General features: G+C 46.1%; 1 protein-coding gene across 12 annotated transcripts in view; it reads left to right on the top strand.

Moving 5' to 3' along the window:
- Positions 1-15,884: 15,884 nt before the first annotated feature.
- GPATCH2L (G-patch domain containing 2 like) overlaps positions 15,885-18,863 on the top strand; it is a 37,806-nt gene continuing 34,827 nt past the window's right edge. For 9 of the 12 annotated variants that reach the window (XM_080345656.1, XM_080345664.1, XM_080345655.1 and 6 more), the window contains exons 1-2: positions 15,887-16,000; positions 16,815-17,484. In XM_080345656.1, coding sequence (XP_080201782.1) covers positions 16,826-17,484 — 659 coding nt within the window. In that variant the 5' untranslated portion in view covers positions 15,887-16,000; positions 16,815-16,825. Of the gene's footprint in view, positions 16,001-16,814; positions 17,485-18,863 lie in introns of all 12 variants that reach the window. The other 3 variants (XM_080345660.1, XM_080345661.1, XM_080345659.1) reach the window with 3 other exon arrangements.

Raw genomic sequence — 18,863 nt, 5'->3', positions numbered from 1 at the left:
CTCTAAATTATGCATCCTGGCCTTTAATGAAGAGAGAAAAGGACACACTCCTTTAAATTCTCAGCAGTGTCATGGTATGTGTATAATGGCTCTTCTCCTCTCTTCATTTTGTCATAGCCATGCTGGGAAGCATAGACAGAACTTAGCTAATGTCTCATACTGTCATTCACAAGCTAGTGTGGCCCCACTGCAGATTTTCAGCTAGCTCTTAATTTCTGGAAGGGACTAGGTGTTATGGGTAGTTCCTGTCATGTTAGCAGAATGTCATCAATGTATTTGCAGATTCAGAGAAAATACAGCAGGAAGTAAAGCTGAAAATTCATCTAATCCAGCCCAAAGATACCTATGTGATTCCTTTCAAATGATTGCCTAACTCAGTCCTTAAGAAAAATCATGGTGCTACCACAACCTGTATAATCAGATTACTTCAAGACTTTACTACACATAGAGCTAAAAAGCTGTCCAAGCTTTCTAAATTTCTCTTGATCCAGCTTAAGGTTACAATTTCTCCTCCTCTCCAAAGACCTTGACTCTTCAAAGCAGCCTGTATTTGAACATTGTTATCATGTCCTCTTCAGTCGTCTTCTTTTTTTTTTTTTTTTTTTTTTCCCGCTGTAGTCTAAACTAACTCAGTTACAGCCTTTTCCCTGCAGCCAGGTTTTTTTAGATCTCCAGTCATTCTTGCTTAACTTCCCTAGGTCTTTCTGGCTCATCCACTTTTTTTTCTCGAACTTCAGTGTCCAGAGAGGAACAACAAAGGGCCAAGAAGTCCATCTCAGGTCTTATTAATACTAAGGAGAATGCAAGGATTAGTTCTTGTGCCTTACAGGCTGTTCTCTTGTTTGTACAGCCCAGTATGCCGTTTGCCTTTTCACAACAGCTTGGCATGGGGATTTGTCTTGTAACTGACTGTTTCTCCCTACATCCATTTCTATAGTGCTACTACACACCTGATTCCTCTCCAGACCTGTGATTGTTCAGTCGATTATTCAGGCTCAGTTATACTGGACAGTATGCTGAGGGAGCTCTAGCCCATCTCAGTTATCACTTCTAAATGCAACACTTATGTGATGTGTCCCATGCCTCACTGGGAATCAGCCACAAAAGTTATTGAAAATTAGAAGGATGGGAACTGAAAAGGATGAACCTAACAAACACATTGTCCACTGAGTTACATCCTATTTGGTGATGCTGGAACTGTTGCCTTTTTTAAGTGTGGCTTTAAAATCTTGTCACTTGAAGTACTAGGGACTAAAACTGAATGTGATTGGGAAGACCAAGAGTGATGCAGAGTAGTAAGTTACTTGGATTAAAGAGAGCCGTGAGAATACATCCAAGATTTTTTGCAACTATTATCTCTAACAAAAAGTGGGATTCTTTTCCCTTGTATTCCTTTTTCATAAGGGTTATAATTAGTGGGTATTGGCAGAAAATGGTCAATGAACTGGAAATTTTAAATCAAGGATGAGTTCCAGGTGTGAAATCTGAGCATTTGTGTCACAAACCTTGATTGTAGAGCTGTTCTAGGATATTACAGCATATGGGCTGCAAAGAGCCCTTCGACGCCAAACAATTCAGTTATAATCTTCCACATGAAGTGCAAAATTCCTCTTTTCTTCTGTCTTCAAGTGCAGATTTATTCCTCAAAAATGTTTGGTGAATTCCAAACAGCAAATACACTTTAGAGAATTCAACTTGAACAAACAACCCACCAATGGAGAAACAGGCTAAATTTGGCAAATAGAGTATTTGCTAGATACTGCTTGCTTAATTTTGCAGGGGATTGGAAAGGACAAGCCAAAACAGCTGTTCGCAGTCTCTGCATGAGAGAAGCTTCCTTGAAGAAAGCATTAGGAGCTTGTTAATCTGGGACAGAAAATAGAAGAGAAAGGGAAGAATTTACTGATAAGCTCTGGCAGTGGTGATGGGAAGCAGGAGGATTTGGTGGTAAACAGAGGGACTGGATGAGGATGGGCAGGGAGAACAAGAGCAACAGATGGGAGTCAGAGATACCAGAGGGATGGGGAGCATGGGGGAGGGGAGTGAGTCAGGAGAAGACAGCGTGACTGTGTCTGATCTACACTGACGAGTACCAATGTTAACTGTCACCTCTCATCTCCAAACTAAATCACACCTGGAATTGGAGGCAGCGACGAGCTGATAGAGTCAGCCTTAGAGAGCCGACAAGTCAATCAGAGCGGAGACACGCGGAGGGGCCCCAGCTTTATAGGGCTTGGTGCCTTCATTCATCGTGGGATTTACACCTGTCAGGGTCCCTGCGGGGGGAGTGCACTGGGACTCACTTCAGCACCACTTAAAATGGGACAACAGACATGTTACTGCAATCACCCCCTGCTCTCTTTCCCTCCAGAGGGTGCGCTTTATATTACAGGGAGCTCAGCTGCCTTTGCTAGTAGCTTCTGAGGCTGAATGCACCTCCTGCCATGAGGGAAAGGACTGCCTGCTTTTCAGGACCAGGAGGGCTATTCCTCACACAACTGCAATGCCCCAGACCCAAGCATGAGTGAGGGCTGTGCAGTGCAGGGGGAAACGACAGGCTAACTGCTCACTAACCAAAAGGCTTCAGGAGCTATGTAGGCTGTGCAAACCCATCTCGTTATCTGAATCTGTCATGATATTTAATAGAAGAGGTCAGTGGAAGCCAGACCAAGAGATCAGCCTCCCTGTCTTCTACCCAGTTCTTCTCAAATACCTGCAGTGCTCTGTACAGACCCTCCTCTCCTTTCAAAAGAGCCCCCAGATCAGAACTCTTCCCTGCTGGCTAAATCCTGGGTACCAAAGCTTGTGATACAGGCTTTGAGCTGCCTGATCTCTTAATCCAGCTGTGTGTATTCATTTGAAACTGAAAGCAGCTCCTTTTTGTTGTGTGCTTCTCAGCATTAACTTCTCTTTGATGTAATTCTTGCTTCCCATGCTCTCTCCCTTCATGGGGAAGATTAGTGTGAAATTGGCCTGCTTCTCCAGAGACTGCAGTGTTAAGCCTCCAACATTTGGTCCTTATTGGAAATCCTTAACCCGCATTGAGAGGAGGGGGAGGAAGGGAAAGTGTAAGAGTCCCAGACTCAACTCTGCCAGGGTTTTGTTGCCTCCATTCCCTTCATTGTTTCGGGAGTGGGGACCATGAATGTTGAAGGAGGTAGGGATGTGCTCAGAGTATTTTAAAGCAGGCATAAAGGTAGCATACTAGCCACTAGGCGTATATCCACTTGGGTTGAGAAGAGAGGATGGCATTGTAGGGGTAATCAGAGGGGACTGTGAGCATTCAAATAGTATGCCCAGGCTGGTCAGAATTAAGCCATAAAATTGGTCATTGCTAATCTTCTTTGAAGAAATAGACTTGGAGATGGATTGCCTATGCCCATGTGGCAGGGATGGAGTGCAGAAGACAGAACTTCTTTCTTCTCCTGGGACAGATGTGGCTGCAGGGTTGCCCTGTGCTTTATCTGGAGTTTTTTCCCTCATGAGAAGAGTGATGGGCTCAGTGGGAATGAACTTCAGTGAGGTCCAGAACTGTAGTGCCTTAGACAACTTGCTTGTGAGGGTCACCCTTCCCCACAGTGCCAGAACAACATCCCTTGCTCTCCTTTTCACCCTGCTGCTTGTGTGCGCCCTTCCCAACATGTCTGCTCTCTGCTTGTCTTCTGTCATCCCACCATTATATGTTCTTCAACTTTACTCCACCAACCACTTCCACCAGCCCTTGAACCAGCTCCTGCTGTGTTCTCCTCTGCCAGCCTCTCCTGCCCACACTGTTCTTTCTGGTGGTTCTTCCCTATGTCCCGCACCCTTAGGTTCTGACACGTGCTGCATGCAAGCCCCACCATCCCCTCCTGTTTGGGCCTGCTCCATTGCCCTCCCCACAAACACAGTGCCGTTATCTCAGGGAAGGGACTTGAGCATCCCCCTTGGTTTAGCCTTGTGCTTCCTCTCGCTTGGTCACCCCCCTCCCTTACTCAGGTCTGCAAATCACTCCTTCCCGTGTCAGCCAGCAAATTGGTTTATCCTCCCCCCATCCCAGCTTTCATTACCTTGCCGAAATGAAGCGATATCTCCTCGACGGAGGCTTCCCGTCGCTGCAGCCAGTACCCAAATCATGAGAGCTGGCATAATAAATGAAGACAAAGTGCTGGCGGCCTGGGCCATCTCTCCCACTGCGCCACTAGCCGCTGCCAGCTTCATTATTCGCTTAAGTTGCCGGAGAAAATTACTTAACCCTGACCCGTGTATTAGGGCCCTGTATTAATGCTGCGACAGGCGTCTCTTACAGCAAAGAACAATTTATTAGAGCCGAAACAGGCTGCTTTTCTCTGTCATTTTTCCAATCTGAGCTTTGAACACACATCATTAAACTTGTCTGACTCTCTCCCCTTCTCCATCATTCCTTTTCTATTTTTTTAAACAGAAAGCGCTGTAGAGAATGGAGATTGTTCTGAACTCGCTGGGTGCCTCAGACTTTGTCCCCTCCTTTTTCCACCTATGCTCTTTCCTCCAAACGCACCCTGTGTTTCCAACTCTCTCTAATTCAGCCTTACTCTCCTTTTTTTTGTAGTCATGTTTCTGTTTTTTAAATACTTCCTCCTGAAATTCTCTCATATTCTCTCCCTGCAGCTCTGTTTGTTTGCTTGTCCCTCTTTGTACAGGTGTCATGCTCTCTTTCACTCTGAGTTTGGCTAATTTCCTCACTTTCTCTGTGCTGAACTGGGGGAGAGATGCTGGAAGTGCATGCTCCCTATGCCAGCACAGGGTCTGTCCCACCTTGCCCTGCACTGGGACTCCCTGGGACACCAGAGATTATCAGAGCATCTTGGAGTTGCCCTATGAACTGATTTTAAGCACTTTCACCCTCATGCCGTTCTCTTCAAGGGCTCCACCTAACCACTGTTTGGTGCTCTAGATCACCCAGCAGTGCCCAAGCACTGTGAGCAGCAGGAAGGGCTTCAGTGGGACTGACTGTTTGTGTGAGGGGGTTTTCTTCTTACTTGCTGAAATGCTCCCACATGCTTTGGTGGGGTTCAGTTATGGTCTTTTTTTATAGCTGACTCACTATAAGATCTACAGTAATATATGATAATACAGAAAGAGGTGGTCAAAATAATCATGCTGCCCCTTTTGAATCCCGTGCTGATGAACCAAAGATGTAGAGGCAAAGAGAAGTTAGATACAGGGTGATGGCCAAGAAAGTAATAATAAATAGGAACATCAGTCAGCTCAGTAACACTGAAGCCACATGTACTGTCTTGTTTGCTTTCCCACCTTCCCTTTGCTAATTTGCCTTTTTTCTCTCTCTGTTTGTATACCATCTATCAACTTCCATGTTGTTTTCTCACTGACCCATTTAATGAAGTGATTGTGTAGATCTTATATCACTGTAATATTTAAGTTCTGTCTCTTTCCCTTTTTCAGTGCTTTCCCTTGTTTGAAAAAACTAATCCTTTCTTCTCTTTCCCATCCGTCTTCTTGTGTTATCTCAGTCACTGTCCTTGGTTCACTGTCACTGCTTGGCTCTTTTTCCCCAAACACCTCCTCTTTCTGTTCCTTTTACATATTCCAGTTGTCCCCTTTCCCAGTCTCATTCCACTCTAGTCATTATAATTGACACCTCAGAGCCATCATTTGGGCTGGCTTTAGCGGGACACCGAGCACACAGCCTCTCCCCTTGTCTGCTTCCTGATGGGCTGCAGAGAGAGGGCAGGAGAAGCAGCCAGACAAGCTCTTCCTCAGACCTCATTGCTGCAGCCTTGCAAAGTTGGTGTCAGAGTACTGTCTGAGGAAGAAAATATAATAGCTAGTAGCAGAGACTTTTGCAAATGCCTGATCATTTTTGGTTTGAGAAGCAAGGCCTAGACTTCCCCACCTGGAAGTAATCTGGGCTGAGTGCAGAGCAGCAGCTCAGACTGGATATCCAAAGCTGGAGGCCATCACCTTACAGTAGCCTCTATGGAATCCAAGCTGCTTAAGGCTTGGTGAGAGGGTGTTTGTGTCCAGCTGCCCAGGACTGAGTGCTTAGTTCCTGGGTCAGGCTGCCTATCATGCTACTGTTTTTTTTTTCTCCAGAGCCCCTCTGAGCAGAGGTCAGATTAGCTGAAGGGTTGGCATGAAACCTATGTTGGCCTTACTGTCAATTAGATTATTATTATTAATATTATTATTAGTCTAGAGCTACCTATTAATACAGTATCTTTTTTTTTTTATTCCTTAGTTGACTAGTGACACTGGAAATTCAAGGCTAAGGCTTCAGCATCTTTAGAAGACAATGACATGGGTAACCCAGAATTTCAACACACAAACAATTTATTATGAGCATAGTTCTCTGTTTCCATTTTACTGACGATTTGCACAAGAAATCAGCAAGAAATGTACACTTTGTTGAAGAGGAAAGGCTAAATATAGAGTCTCACAAATCATTCTGGCTTCAAAGATTTTGAAATTTGGCCCTGGAACTACTCTTAACTGTCTATTAACAATTTGTTCTTTGCCAGTAATTTTCCCATGGGGATAAGTGAATGAAGAGAAATTGCTAAGCATTGAATGGATCTTGGTGAGCACTCTGCACTCCAGCTAGCTTTCCAAGAGATGGTATATTCCTGGACATGTCCTCTGCTTATCAGCAATGAAACTTGGTGCTAAAATGGGAGGCCTTGCCTTGTGTGGAGGGTCTGCTTCTGTCAGGATCTGCCAGAGGAGCTGCAGACTAGTAGAGTTCAACACACAGTCACAGATAGATGTGATTAGGGTAAGAAGAGGTAGGAGATCTGCCTGGGGTGGGAGTTAGGACATGTTGTTTGTGCTACTTATGTCAACCCCACACACTGTTACAGTGAGCACTTCTGTCTACCTTCACATTCTCCTGCATGATCTAGATGAAAAGTAGCCTATTTACCTTCTAAAAGTATTTATGTTTTCACATCAATTTCTTGCTAGTGTTGTGCTGGATTGAGTTTCCTGCAGTCTATAGAGTGAGACAACCTGCCCCTCATCCCAAGCCTAGAGGAATGGCTTTTGTCAAAGGAAGAGGTGACTCCAGTCTCCATAATTTTTTTCGAGCCGTGGCTGCTCAGCTGATGCTTTGACTTCTCTGTTGCAGCTTCTATTTCCAGTGTGGACCTTGCCGAAGACCCCTTTGTCATCTCAGAACAGGATTTTTGACAGTCTTAAGTACAGCATTGGCAATACACTACCAACACAAAAATCCTAACAACTAAGCAATTAACATTAACTATTGGAGTAATGGGTTAGATAGATTACTCTAATTTAGTAGAACCTTTATTATCTTCCTATCCACTGCAAATTTGTCTGGAATGCCAAAAAAAAAAAAAGTGAAGGGGGGGTGGGGGTGGTGGTTGCTTTTTGGTTTGGTTCGTGGGTTTTTTGTGTGTGTTGTGGTTTTTTTTTTTTTTTTTTTCATTGCATCATTCACATGCAAGGTAGGAGAAGTTCAACTTTTTATCCTAGTCCCATCCCATGGTGTTTATGTGGGCTGGATGAGTTTTCAAGGCTGCTTACCTTCCCGAAGGGGGAGAAAGTTATTTCTAGCAATGTCAGGAATCAAGGGGATTCTGTAGCTATTTGTCAGGGGAGTGACTATGAGCTGAAGGACAGCAAATTCATGAAGACATACACGTGGTGCATGAGATGGCTTGGGGGTTGGTGGGTTGTATCACAGCAGTGATACCTCTAAAATAGGGGAAATAGCTCAGGAGACACACAAGAAAAGACTGGTGCAAAAGCTGGATCAGAGTACAGTGAGGTAGTTTCAGTCTACTTGTACATAATTTCTGTGAGTGAGACAAGGTCCTAATTTTTAGCTACTTGAAGAGTCAGCTAATGAGAGGCAGGTCTGGGAGAGAGGTGAACACTTTCCTGGATCTTTTGCTGTCGGGGAAAGGTATTTGAGGTGAGTTGTCAGCTGGGCCCTTAGGAGCTCAGCAACTCCAGTGGGCTTTTGGTTATGAGTGTGCAGGCTCTGCCACCACATAGAACATCTCTCCAGCTGCTAAACCTGCTGACCTTTGAACTTCTTAATGGCTTTTTCCTGAGATGTGGATAGGGGGTCAGTACAGCTGACAGGGAGAAGAGGGACAGAGGAGATGGCAGGGTGGGTGAGAGGGGATGGTTGGTTAGTTGCTCTTAGCTGCTCTTCTGCTGGGAGTCCCTCCCGAATTCCCTGCCACTCTCCTGCTTAGCCTGATAGCTCCTCCAAGTTCTCTAATCACCTTCTTGCTGTAATGAGCCTCTCATCTCACTGATGGAAATCAGGGTATTTGGTTATGAAAGGGACACTGTTAATAACACGATCTCTCTCTTCTCTACTCCATCCCCCACTCCCCCCGTTAGCCCCCCTCCCAGCTCTCCACACAATTCTCTCAATTAACGATAGGCAGAAATTAATTTTTCCACTGGACTGAAACAATTGCTTGGCGGAGGATTGCCAGCTCTGTTCCAGATAGGGACCTTTCCCAGCAGGGCCCAGAGAAAGGAGGAGAGACCGAGGTGATAAGCAGGGCCCTATCAGCAGTCACAGGACGCAGTAATACAAATGTTATCCTTAGAAATGTATTTAAAGAGGATATGTTTATAATTCGAAGGGGATTGTCAGGCTGCTTCCCTCCCCCTCTCCGCAGATCCACACTGCTGCCTTCTTCCTTACCATGAAGTGCTTTCAACCCTCCAAAAGGCTTGGCAATGTCAGCACCTCAGCTCCCCTGGCCATGGCTCAGGGTCGGAGGAGGGGGTGCCTGGGTGCAGTGCTGGGAATGACCAGTTCTACTTAGGTCTTGAGCAACAAGAGGCGAGGATCAGGAAAATATGCTGTGCAGAAAGTGAGCAGTGGTAGGAGGAGTGAGCACATGGATTTCAGGGAGGAGGGCCCTAGCTGCAGGCTGGTCTGGAGGGCAGAGGGAGGTTAAGTGCAGCCTGGGGCAGGGATCTGGCTGCTGTTGCATGCCGCTGTGTTCCAGCAGCACTTGTGACTCAGAAAACGCTGTCCTCTTGGTTGCTTTCTAAAGCTACACATTCATAGATCCCACGTGCATATTAGCTCCACATATAAACCTGCTGCTCCAACAAATGTGTCCTGGCTGAAACATCCAGCAAGTAGAGCACCTTTGCCTTCCCTCAAATAAGGAATTACAATGCATCTAATGAGGCCTTCTGGCAAGCCCTGCTTGCCTACTTTACACAGAGCTGTAATATGCCCTGCAGTCTCACGTAAGACCTGCTGCTCTGCTGTGTACCAGTTGATCTCGCTGCAACAGGCAGATAATCTCAAGATGCAGGAACAGCAGGAGAGGAGCAAGAGACTCCAAAGAGGACTTTCAGGGAGAAAATACTGTGATCATTATAACTGCAAAAGGCATCATTCCAGCCTCCTTGAGGCTTCACCAGTCCTTGAGGGTGATCCCCACATTTGGCTGTGCTGACTTGCTCTGAGGCCTATAGAGTTTGAAATACCACTTGCTCTTGCTGAGAGCAAGCAAGCACTAAGTTCCTGCCACCTGACATTAACATCCACAATGTTCCAGTCATCACTAGCATCTCTGGGGCCACGACCCAGACCCATGACCATGACTCTGCTGCTATGGCAAATGTATTTATTTGCTGAACATGAAAGCATCCTCAGGGGATTTAGCTGTTCTGGGTGGCTCGGCAGCCGCTGTTGTTACACCAGCAATGGCAGGTGAACAGGCACTGTAATAAGAACCCAGGCCATTCCACTCCTACAGAAGTCCTTGATCTATTGCCAAATAAAGCAAATTATCAAATAAAACATCTTATGTAAGACATGAGTAGCTTCATGACCAGCCTTTCACTTGCAAAACTAAGAAGATTCATGTGATTTCTTTAGTGGTTGTTCAGTTCCTGCCTTGCATGCACTCGGTTTCTCTTTTTATTTAGTTCGTGCTTCCTTGTTACAGCATTATTAACATCCTGCTTACTATATTTAATTGTCCTTTCCATGGAAGAATGCAAGTAAAAGTGTTTTCTCTTCATGTAAAAAAATTCTTTCCTAAGGAGCTCTGCATCTGTAATGCCTTGTCTCTCACCTGTCACAGTAATAATGTTTATGTTGCCTCACACCTATATTTACAGTATCCTCAGGAGTTTGATTTGGCTGTATCAGCAGAAGTGGCACCTTGTCACAAGTCCTGACCATGGTCACTGGTCACTGACCCTGCCTATGGTCATTGCTTAGCCAACTTCTAGGAGATACCAAGTTCCTGTGAATCCTGACTGAGGTAGAATCTGAGTCTCTATTCAGTGCTCAGCACTTAATACTGGAAGGAGAGTGGCCTTTGGATGCACCAGATTACACAAATCTCCTGGTTCTCCTCACTTCATCTCATTCTGTTTCCACCACGCAGATTTTGTTCCTCCTCTGCCAGAGGTGTGAAGGCAGGCAGCAGTCCCAGAAGGCGCAGAGCATCTCTATGACTAGTGTGGCAGCAAGGGTGAAGGAGAGGAATTGATAGACCCTGCTGGCCTGCCAGTGTGGGGGAGCAGTGTTAGACCAGAGATGATCTGATTCACTGAGTTCTAAAGAGAAGATGCATGTTTTAAAATACAAAATTCATTTATTACTGTTAACTGAAAACCTCTTCCATTTGCTGTATGCTAGTGAAGTATTTTGACCTGATGCAGAGATGCTGTGGGCAAACAATAAGCTCACATTTAATGGGAGTAGCTGACCCACTGGGAAATGCAACATTTATAGACAGGCTAGTGTCACTTTCTATATTACTTCAAGTTCAAAGCTAGAAAGTTCTTTTAGACATCTCCCTGCAGTCATTGGAAATTAAGCACAGGTCTTTCACAGGACACTGAAACCTGTTTATTTGGACTATGAGAAAAGCACAGGTCTTTCACAGGACACTGAAACCTGTTTATTTGGACTATGAGAAATCCTTCAAAGTCCATATTAAATTAACACCAAAGGTGCTGGCAGCAGATTACTCATAGGAACATAAATGTAGGCTTGAGTTTCATTTCACCCTCAAAGACGCTTGAGAATCAGAGCATATTAGGGAAACACCAGCTGATGCTTGTAGAATGGTACCGAGAAATAAACTGACCCTCTCTGCCCCACAGCCACTGGCAAGAGTCCAGTTGTTGGACTGAGAAAGAGCATTAACTGTAGAGAAAAAAAAATCTACTACCATGGTCTGTAAAAGAATGCAGACAGGATATCTGCCCTGCAAATGACATCAAAGAAGCAGCATATGAAAACATAAAATTTCATTTTTTTCTGTTTCCCTATTCCTGCCCTAATTGCCTCAGCAGCTTGGTTTCTTGCTGAGTTCCCAGCACTGCTGTACAAGGTGCCTCAGATCAATGCACAGCAATAGTGATGTTGTTGTAAGATCTGTCACAGGTGAGCATGTCGGGACTCATGCTTCCAGGGCCATGGGAGTCACTGATTTGAACTGTGGCTAGCTTCTTTGGCAACACCCACGGAATGACACCGGGGTGTGAAGCTAGGATGGGACCACCCTGCGAGGGAAGGCCACAGAGCTGTCTCTGCAGTTGACTGATAAGCTTGAGATCCTGCTTTGAAGTTTCTGTGTTCTCCTTATGCTGTTTGCTCCCTTCCCTCAGAATCTCCCACTGTTGCCAACCTGGCACTTCTCAGTGAGGTTGTGGATCCACCTGTCCTGGTGACAGTAACATTCATCCTTTTTTCCTCATATCTGGTAGCACTAAAATATTCTTACTCGGGCAGTGGCATGCCTGGCTACCCAGAAAGGGCTGAGGCTACCTTTAGAAGGCAAGATCAGTTGTGTGGCCTTTACTATTAGGGGTTTCCATGAAGCCAGTGGTACAGAAAGCTAGGAAGAGAAGCTAAGGTCTGTAAGCATATTGCAGCACTGTCCACCCTAACCATGTTCCTGAGGCTGGTATTCACTGACTGTATCCCCATGCACATGGCCACAGCCTGGATGACAGCCTCCTTCCCTCCCTGCTGTCTTCATCCAGCCTTTGTCGCTGGGCTGCCCATGCTGAGCCAGCCTGTCAGCAGGCACCTCACACAGATGTCCACGTTGGTAGACTGGCACTTCCAGACGGGAGCAATCCAAGGCACAGACTGTGCCAGCTGCCTGGTGGAGGAACCAGGAAGGGTCTTGTCACGTGCAGAGCCTCCCAGATGCTATTTGTTTCCACATTCAGGTGCTGTCTAAGCTTGGACAGTGTTGGCAGTTGGAAAACTGAGCTTTGAAGGTGTCTGAGGGAGAGTTCTTATGAGGTGAGCATACACACCCTGTTAGTCACACCGAGACACTGGATATATTTTGGCAAAGACAAGCAGAGAAAGTCTTTCCCTCTGAGCCAGGGTACAGCCCACCAAACCCACACAGCTTGACCAAACTGACAGCCTGAGACTTTCCAGTTGGCAACCCACAGCTTGACAGATGAAGTCTTCAGAAACTCCTTCCGGGTGGTAGGATGGGAAGGAAACGTAGCGGTGCAGCCTTGTCCACCATGCACTTCTTCACTCCCTCCCTTTCAGCCCTGTCCTTTCTCAATACCCAGGAAAGATTAACTCCTCTCCGCGCGCCAGAGAAAGTTATTATCATTAATGAAGAATTAAAAGGGAGCGATTAATAAAGGGCCCTTATCTGGCAGCGAGGAGGAGGCTGGACAATGGGAGGAAGACTGAGAAAATGAAAAACAATAAATACGAACTGTAAAAGGAGGCGAGCGCTGCTCCCACTTGTTAGATCGCAGCTGCATCTCCTGAGGGGGGAAGGCTCCAAATTGCTAATTACTGCCTCTGAAAAGACCTCGCTCTGATATGTTTTCTGCTGAAAGGTTCCCATTAATGAAGCAGCGATGATGCCATTTCCCTTTGACTTGCCTTCAATTCCCTCCCTGAGCTTCCTCCCAAGCCGGGAACAATGAGGCCCTGGGAGCTGGCGGCTCCCACAGGCCTCTCAGAGACTGGGCCGGGGGCAGCCGAGTGAGGGGAGCCGAGCCGGCTGTGAAATATGGAGGGGGGAGATAAGGCAAAGACAGAGGAAAGAGGCTCACTCCCAGGAGCCCAGGGAAAATTTGCAGTTATTATGAAGGAGATGAGACAGATTAAAAGCCCTTGTGTTCTGCGCTGCCCTTTTATTTAGTGGCTTCATCTCTGAGATGAAAGAAGTTGGAAATGACTTTCTCTGCGTTTTGCTGCAAGAAGCTTCACGGCACATTTTTTGACTTTATTCCTCCCTTTGTTTCTTGTCCCCTTTCTGTCTCTCTCTTTTTCCTTTTAACCCCTGGAAGGTTTTGCTGAGAAGCACCGTGGGACTAGGCAGAACATTTGCTGGGGCAGAGCAACGACTCCTCCACTTTCCCCATCCTCCCGGGCCGTGCCTCTCCCTCTGCCCGCGGGAGAGGGAGCTGGGAAAGGCACCGCAACAACACGCTGCAAGCGTCCAGCCAGCCTTCCTCTCCTGCTCACCTCAGAAATGTCCCGCACCCCTAACATCTCCTCTCCCACCTCCAGGTCCAACAGCGGTTCAGCACTGGTGACCACAGACTCTGGGCAGGGAAAAGAAACCTGTATGTACAGGTTATATCCAGTGATGGATAACAATCCAGTCGGGATAAGAGCCACTGAATATTCTCTATCCCTAGAGCATTTCATGAGCAAAACTAGTGCTGAGAAGACGGGACAGTTACCGTTGTCCACGCAGGGTGCCTGCAAACTGCACAGAGAACAAATAAATTGCCAGGGACGCAGGATGAAGTTGAATGAAGATGAGGATTCCAAATTCATGGTCACTGGCCCACTCCAAAGTGAACGTTGTAAGACACAACAGAAATACCATAAACTGCTTGAAAACAGATTAACCAAACTGTCCCATTGTATTTCTCTGATTTCTGTTCCAATTTTTCTGATTTTTCTCTGTACACATTAGCGCTCCATTGCTGCAGTTCTTGAGACTCTTCTAATTGCAAAAGCAGCTTCTACCCTATCTTTTGCTTTTGCTTTACCAGAAAATCACCTCCCTTCCCCCCAAATCTGCTGCCTTTACTCAGGCCAAATGCTGCCAACATCTGTGGAAGTTCAGTTTGAACTGCTGGAAATGGCTAAAAAAAATGGACAGGTGAAGTAAAAATTATACCATTTGCAAAACAGTTTGTTGACCAACAGAAACAGCAGAGAACTATTTGGGAAAACGAAGGGAAAACAAGAGAAATTAGAATGGCCATCCGCTGCCATCTCCCCAGGACTTCTGAACACAGATTTTCTTGTACACAATCGTTTGGTTTGTTATCCTGCCTGGAACAGCCGCCAGTACCGAGTGCTTGAAATGAAGAGGTAAGAAGCTCTGAAGTGGATGTTTACAGAATAACCTTCCCATCAGGGGAGTTTCTCTCTAACCCAGACATTTTGTAGCTATTTTATATCCGTAACCATGAAAAAGGATTGCAGCACTGAAACAGGATTAGATTTTAGGAGGGATTGGCTCTCAGATCTGACAGTAAAAAGAAAACTCCTGTATTGGAAATAGGAAACTGGCAGGGAAAACAAAATATTGCAGGCAAATTGGGGGAGTTTCTGCCATTGAAGGGGTTAAAAAGACAAAAGAACAGAATTATACAGACAAATTGGTACGGAGAAAATAACTTAAATGAAGTCAGTTATTGGGAATGGGATAAAAATGGTCTAGCTAATGGCTGTTTTTATTCTTTTAATATTTCTTTTCCAAGGAAATTTCTCAGAGAACTAAGAGCTAATGAAAATGTTAACATGACAGCTCAGATCGACAGAAAGGACTGGTTAGAGAAACGGTATGTAGAAAGGTCAGTGAACTGAAACGATGACTGTCCTATTGGGGTGTAGGAATCAATGGCAAACCCAAGGATTCTCTTGTTTGTTGAAGTATCTCGACAGACTAGGGAGGGTGCCAGAGGACTGAGGAAAATCAAGTGCCGTACCAGTGTTTTGCAGGAGGGAGCAGAGAGGAAGCAGTGATCTTGGTAATTATTACCCTTTCAGAGTAACTTCTGCTCTTAGTGACATGATGGAGTAAACAGAGGCAGAAAAAAATGCAAAAATACAAAGGATGAGAAATCTATGAGTAATAAGCTGCAGCATAGGTTTATAGAGAAAAAAGTCACATCAGAGAAACGTGATTATCTGACTGAATTTACAAAATTAGTCAAGACAATGCCATGAACACAATATAACTGGACTTCGGCAAACCCTTTGATATACTGCCTTGCAAAATGTTACTTGAAAAATGAGCTTGAATATGAATGCAGTTACCTAGGTTAAAAAGGAACAAAAAACAAAACACGAAAAATCCTACAAAAACCTAACCACAAACTAACAAAAAACAACATGAAAGCTGAGAAATAACAGGGAATGCTAAGCAAAACGGGATGGTGGCAGGGTCACATCTGGCTTTATTCTGATGGCTGCCAGTGATGTGTAAGATGATAGGAAAAAAGGCGCAAAGCTTAAGGAGAGGGGAATAACCCAGAGAGGTTTAATTTAGGAGATGACTAATTTCCATCCTGATATATGCGATTAGTGTGCCAGCAGCGAAATGGAGGAGTTTGTGTACCGAGTTTATTGGTTGCCTATTAAAAAATGATATAACCAAGCAACTAAAGAGTAAACGTATGGCAAGAGTCGCCCCGTTAGCAGGTAAATGATCTGTAATGGCTCCAACGGCGGCATCAACCACAGCCGAAACCGGCGTAGGAGCGATTAAAACCCTAGGAGCCCCGGGGCCCGGCCTAAGGGGCGGGTGTGAAGGCGACGGGCGCAGAGCGGTGCCCCGGCAGCGAGGCCGCTCCGCCGCGCAACCCCCGCCCCCGCCGCCAGACCCGCCCCGCAGGCGGGGCGGGCGGAGAGGAAGTGGCCCGGGGAGGCCGGAAGCGCCGGTGACGAGGGGGCTGGCGGAGCGGGGCGCCGGACGGTGAGCGGGGTCGGGGTGAGGCCCGGCGGGCCCGTGGCGGAGGAGGGCGACCCGGACAAGGCTTCCCGGTAGGGCCCGGGGGTTGTCCGGCGGGGCACGGGCTTCTCCTCAGAGGAAGGGGTCGGTGTGGCCGGGTGCGTGAGGGCGCTCGGATTAAGGGAGGCGGCCTGCGGCAGCAGGTGCTTCACCGGCATAGGGGTGCGGGTGTTTCTGAGCCTGGTAGGAGTTGGGGAGAGAAATTCCCTGTCGGCAAGGCAGGAGTGGGGAGAGGGAGGTTGTGAGGTGGGGGATTTGGGATTAGCTGCCTGACAGCCCCGACGGTGGGAGGTTTTGGCAGTGGGAGCTGGGGCTCGGTCTCATACACCCAGTTCCAAGGAGCACAGGGTCCTGCGCGCTTTGTTTTGCTGTTGAAGTGATGCTGGCTCACAAGCTACCTCTTTTGCCCTCTGTTTTACTCTTCACTTTGCTGCTTGTCTACTTTTTGGAGGATTCAATCTGTTTGCTGAGCAGACTAATGTGTCTCTGTGGCTTACCAACACCAGGTAGTGAACTAGTTGCAGGCTCTCATACTCTTAAGATGTGCAATAGAGCATGTTGCTTTAATGCAAAAGATTCAACCGTAAGGCCTTTTCAGACACAGAGCACTTAACTGCTGCAGTAGTGACATCTCTGCTACCACGGTTAGAAGAGGGATTTAACCTTTGCAAAAGGAAGGAGTAAAGGTTAGCCCAAGAAGTGGAAGTTGTCCTGCATTGGGTTCTCCCAGGCAACTCTAAAATACATGTGTAACTTGGTTAATGTTACAAAGTCTATAGCCTATTGTAGTCTAGTGATGTATTGGTAGCGGCATTTATGTCTGTTGCTAATTGTTGTCATTTTTAGTAGCATTGCCAATGGATGAACTGGTGCATGACTTGGCCTCAGCCTTAGAGCAGACTTCAGAACAAAACAAGCTGGATGAGCTATGGGAAGAGATGGCCCTAAGCCCACGGCAGCAGCGGCGTCAGCTTCGTAAGAGACGGGGTCGTAAAAGACGTTCAGACTTCACGCATCAGGCAGAGCATGCCTGCTGCTACAGTGAGGCCTCTGAGTCAAGCTTGGACGAAGCTGTCAAGGATTGCCGCGAGGTGCTGACAGCCAATTTCAGTGACTCTGATGACATGGCAGTGGTCAAACGACACCCAGCTCTCAGTGCCACCTTGAGGAGCAAGCAACACTCGTGGCATGAGTCAGACTCCTTTACAGAGAACGCACCCTGTCGACCTCTCAGACGCCGACGGAAAGTCAAACGTGTGACATCAGAGGTGGCTGCCAGTCTCCAGCAAAAGCTCAGGGTGTCAGAGTGGAACTATGAGAGGGGCTGCAGGTTCAAGTCAGCCAAGAAACAGTGTCTTTCGCGCTGGAAGGAAAATGCCCCTTGGACATCATCCAGTCATGGCCTTCGTGAATCAGGGGAGAACAGGCCCTTCCTCAGCAAAGGGGGAAGGAAGGAGCGGATGGAGTGTGAAGCTGATGAACAGAAACAGGGCTCAGATGAAAACATGTCGGAATGGTGAGATCTCAGTTTCTTCCCTGTTCTAGTCAGATGGCTGCTTTGCTTGCAGCTGCTTGTAAATCCTGTGCCTTGCTTTTAGAAGTTCTTATCAAATTATTTGGTGCGGTTCTCTTTTTGAAAAGAAATAGCTCAGAAACTTCTAAGCTGTAGATTTTTTCCAAGTCTTTCCTCTCAGTGCTGTACTGATGACCCAAAACACTTCCTTGAAAAGCTGGCAAGCTGATATGTTTCTGGCTTCTGTTACACAAGGAGCCCTCTGAAATGTCTGGCCCTTCAGCTGCAAAGTGCATGCTTGTGGCCTGAGGCTTGGAGTGCAAATCCACTGCTGGCACTTGCTTTGCATGGCTGATATGAACTGATCTCAGTTTCTTGTTTTCAGAATTTACCATAAGTAGTAATAGAGAACAGATCAAATCTCCCATCATGTCTCCTAGCCCTCTGTGCAGGTACTGTGTGAACCTCAGTCAAAGCATCTCTTCTCTGGATCTGGAATAGCATCCTGAAAGGCTAGCTAGGGGAAAATGTACCTAGACGATAAAGAAGTTGGTGGAAACTGAATTACTACTTACAGAATAAGCTTGTGCAAACGGTGGAGTCTGCCATGTCTTTGTGTCCAGTTTTGGAGAACTTTGATTTGTGGCAGAATCTCTTACAAGAGATAAGAACAAGCAGTGTAAATGTCATGGTCCAAGTTTGTTTGTGTGTCAGTATTGGGAAGTTTTCCCCTTGAATATGGCTTTTATTCTCTCTACAGAAGGTTTGGTGTTATGAAACTGCTTCCGTACGAAGAGATTTTTCAGGTTAGAAAAGAAACAAGTGCTGAGAATCAAATGGAGGAGTTTTCTTAATGAATGGCCTACAGAAAGTGATAGGGCTGTTTACTTGCTAATTATAATTATGTAAGAAGCAGGAGACATTGAGGAAACATTAAAAAAATATATTTTTTCATAAAACCTGAGGTTTGGAACTCTGCTGTGGGACATTCTGGAGGTCCAAAATTTAAATGCATCCAAAAAGGAGATGTAGAGCATAGATTTATCAGGGGCTGTTAAGCATTTCAGTCCAGATAGAAGATCTGACTCAGGAAGCCTTTAAACTGGTGACTGCTAGAAGTTGGAGGAATATACAAAGGAAACAATCAGTCTGTATTTGTCATGTTCTCATTCTTTCTTCATGCATCCACTGTAACAGGCACTATCAGGTAGAGGACAGTGGATTTGGAGAGTATAATTGTTTGATCCAGTATAATTGTTCATACATTAAGGTTTGTTTAAGTGTGCTGGCTTTCTAGCTCCTGCAGTTTGTTAGAGTGGATGGGTGGCACTTGGTTATTGAGGGCTTTGTGGATAATAGCTGGAAGGACACATTTCTCAGTG

Source organism: Nesoenas mayeri (assembly GCF_963082525.1).
Source record: "Nesoenas mayeri genome assembly, chromosome: 5".
NCBI classification, from domain to species: domain Eukaryota; kingdom Metazoa; phylum Chordata; class Aves; order Columbiformes; family Columbidae; genus Nesoenas; species Nesoenas mayeri.
This window is presented reverse-complemented; position numbering and strand designations above follow the sequence as displayed.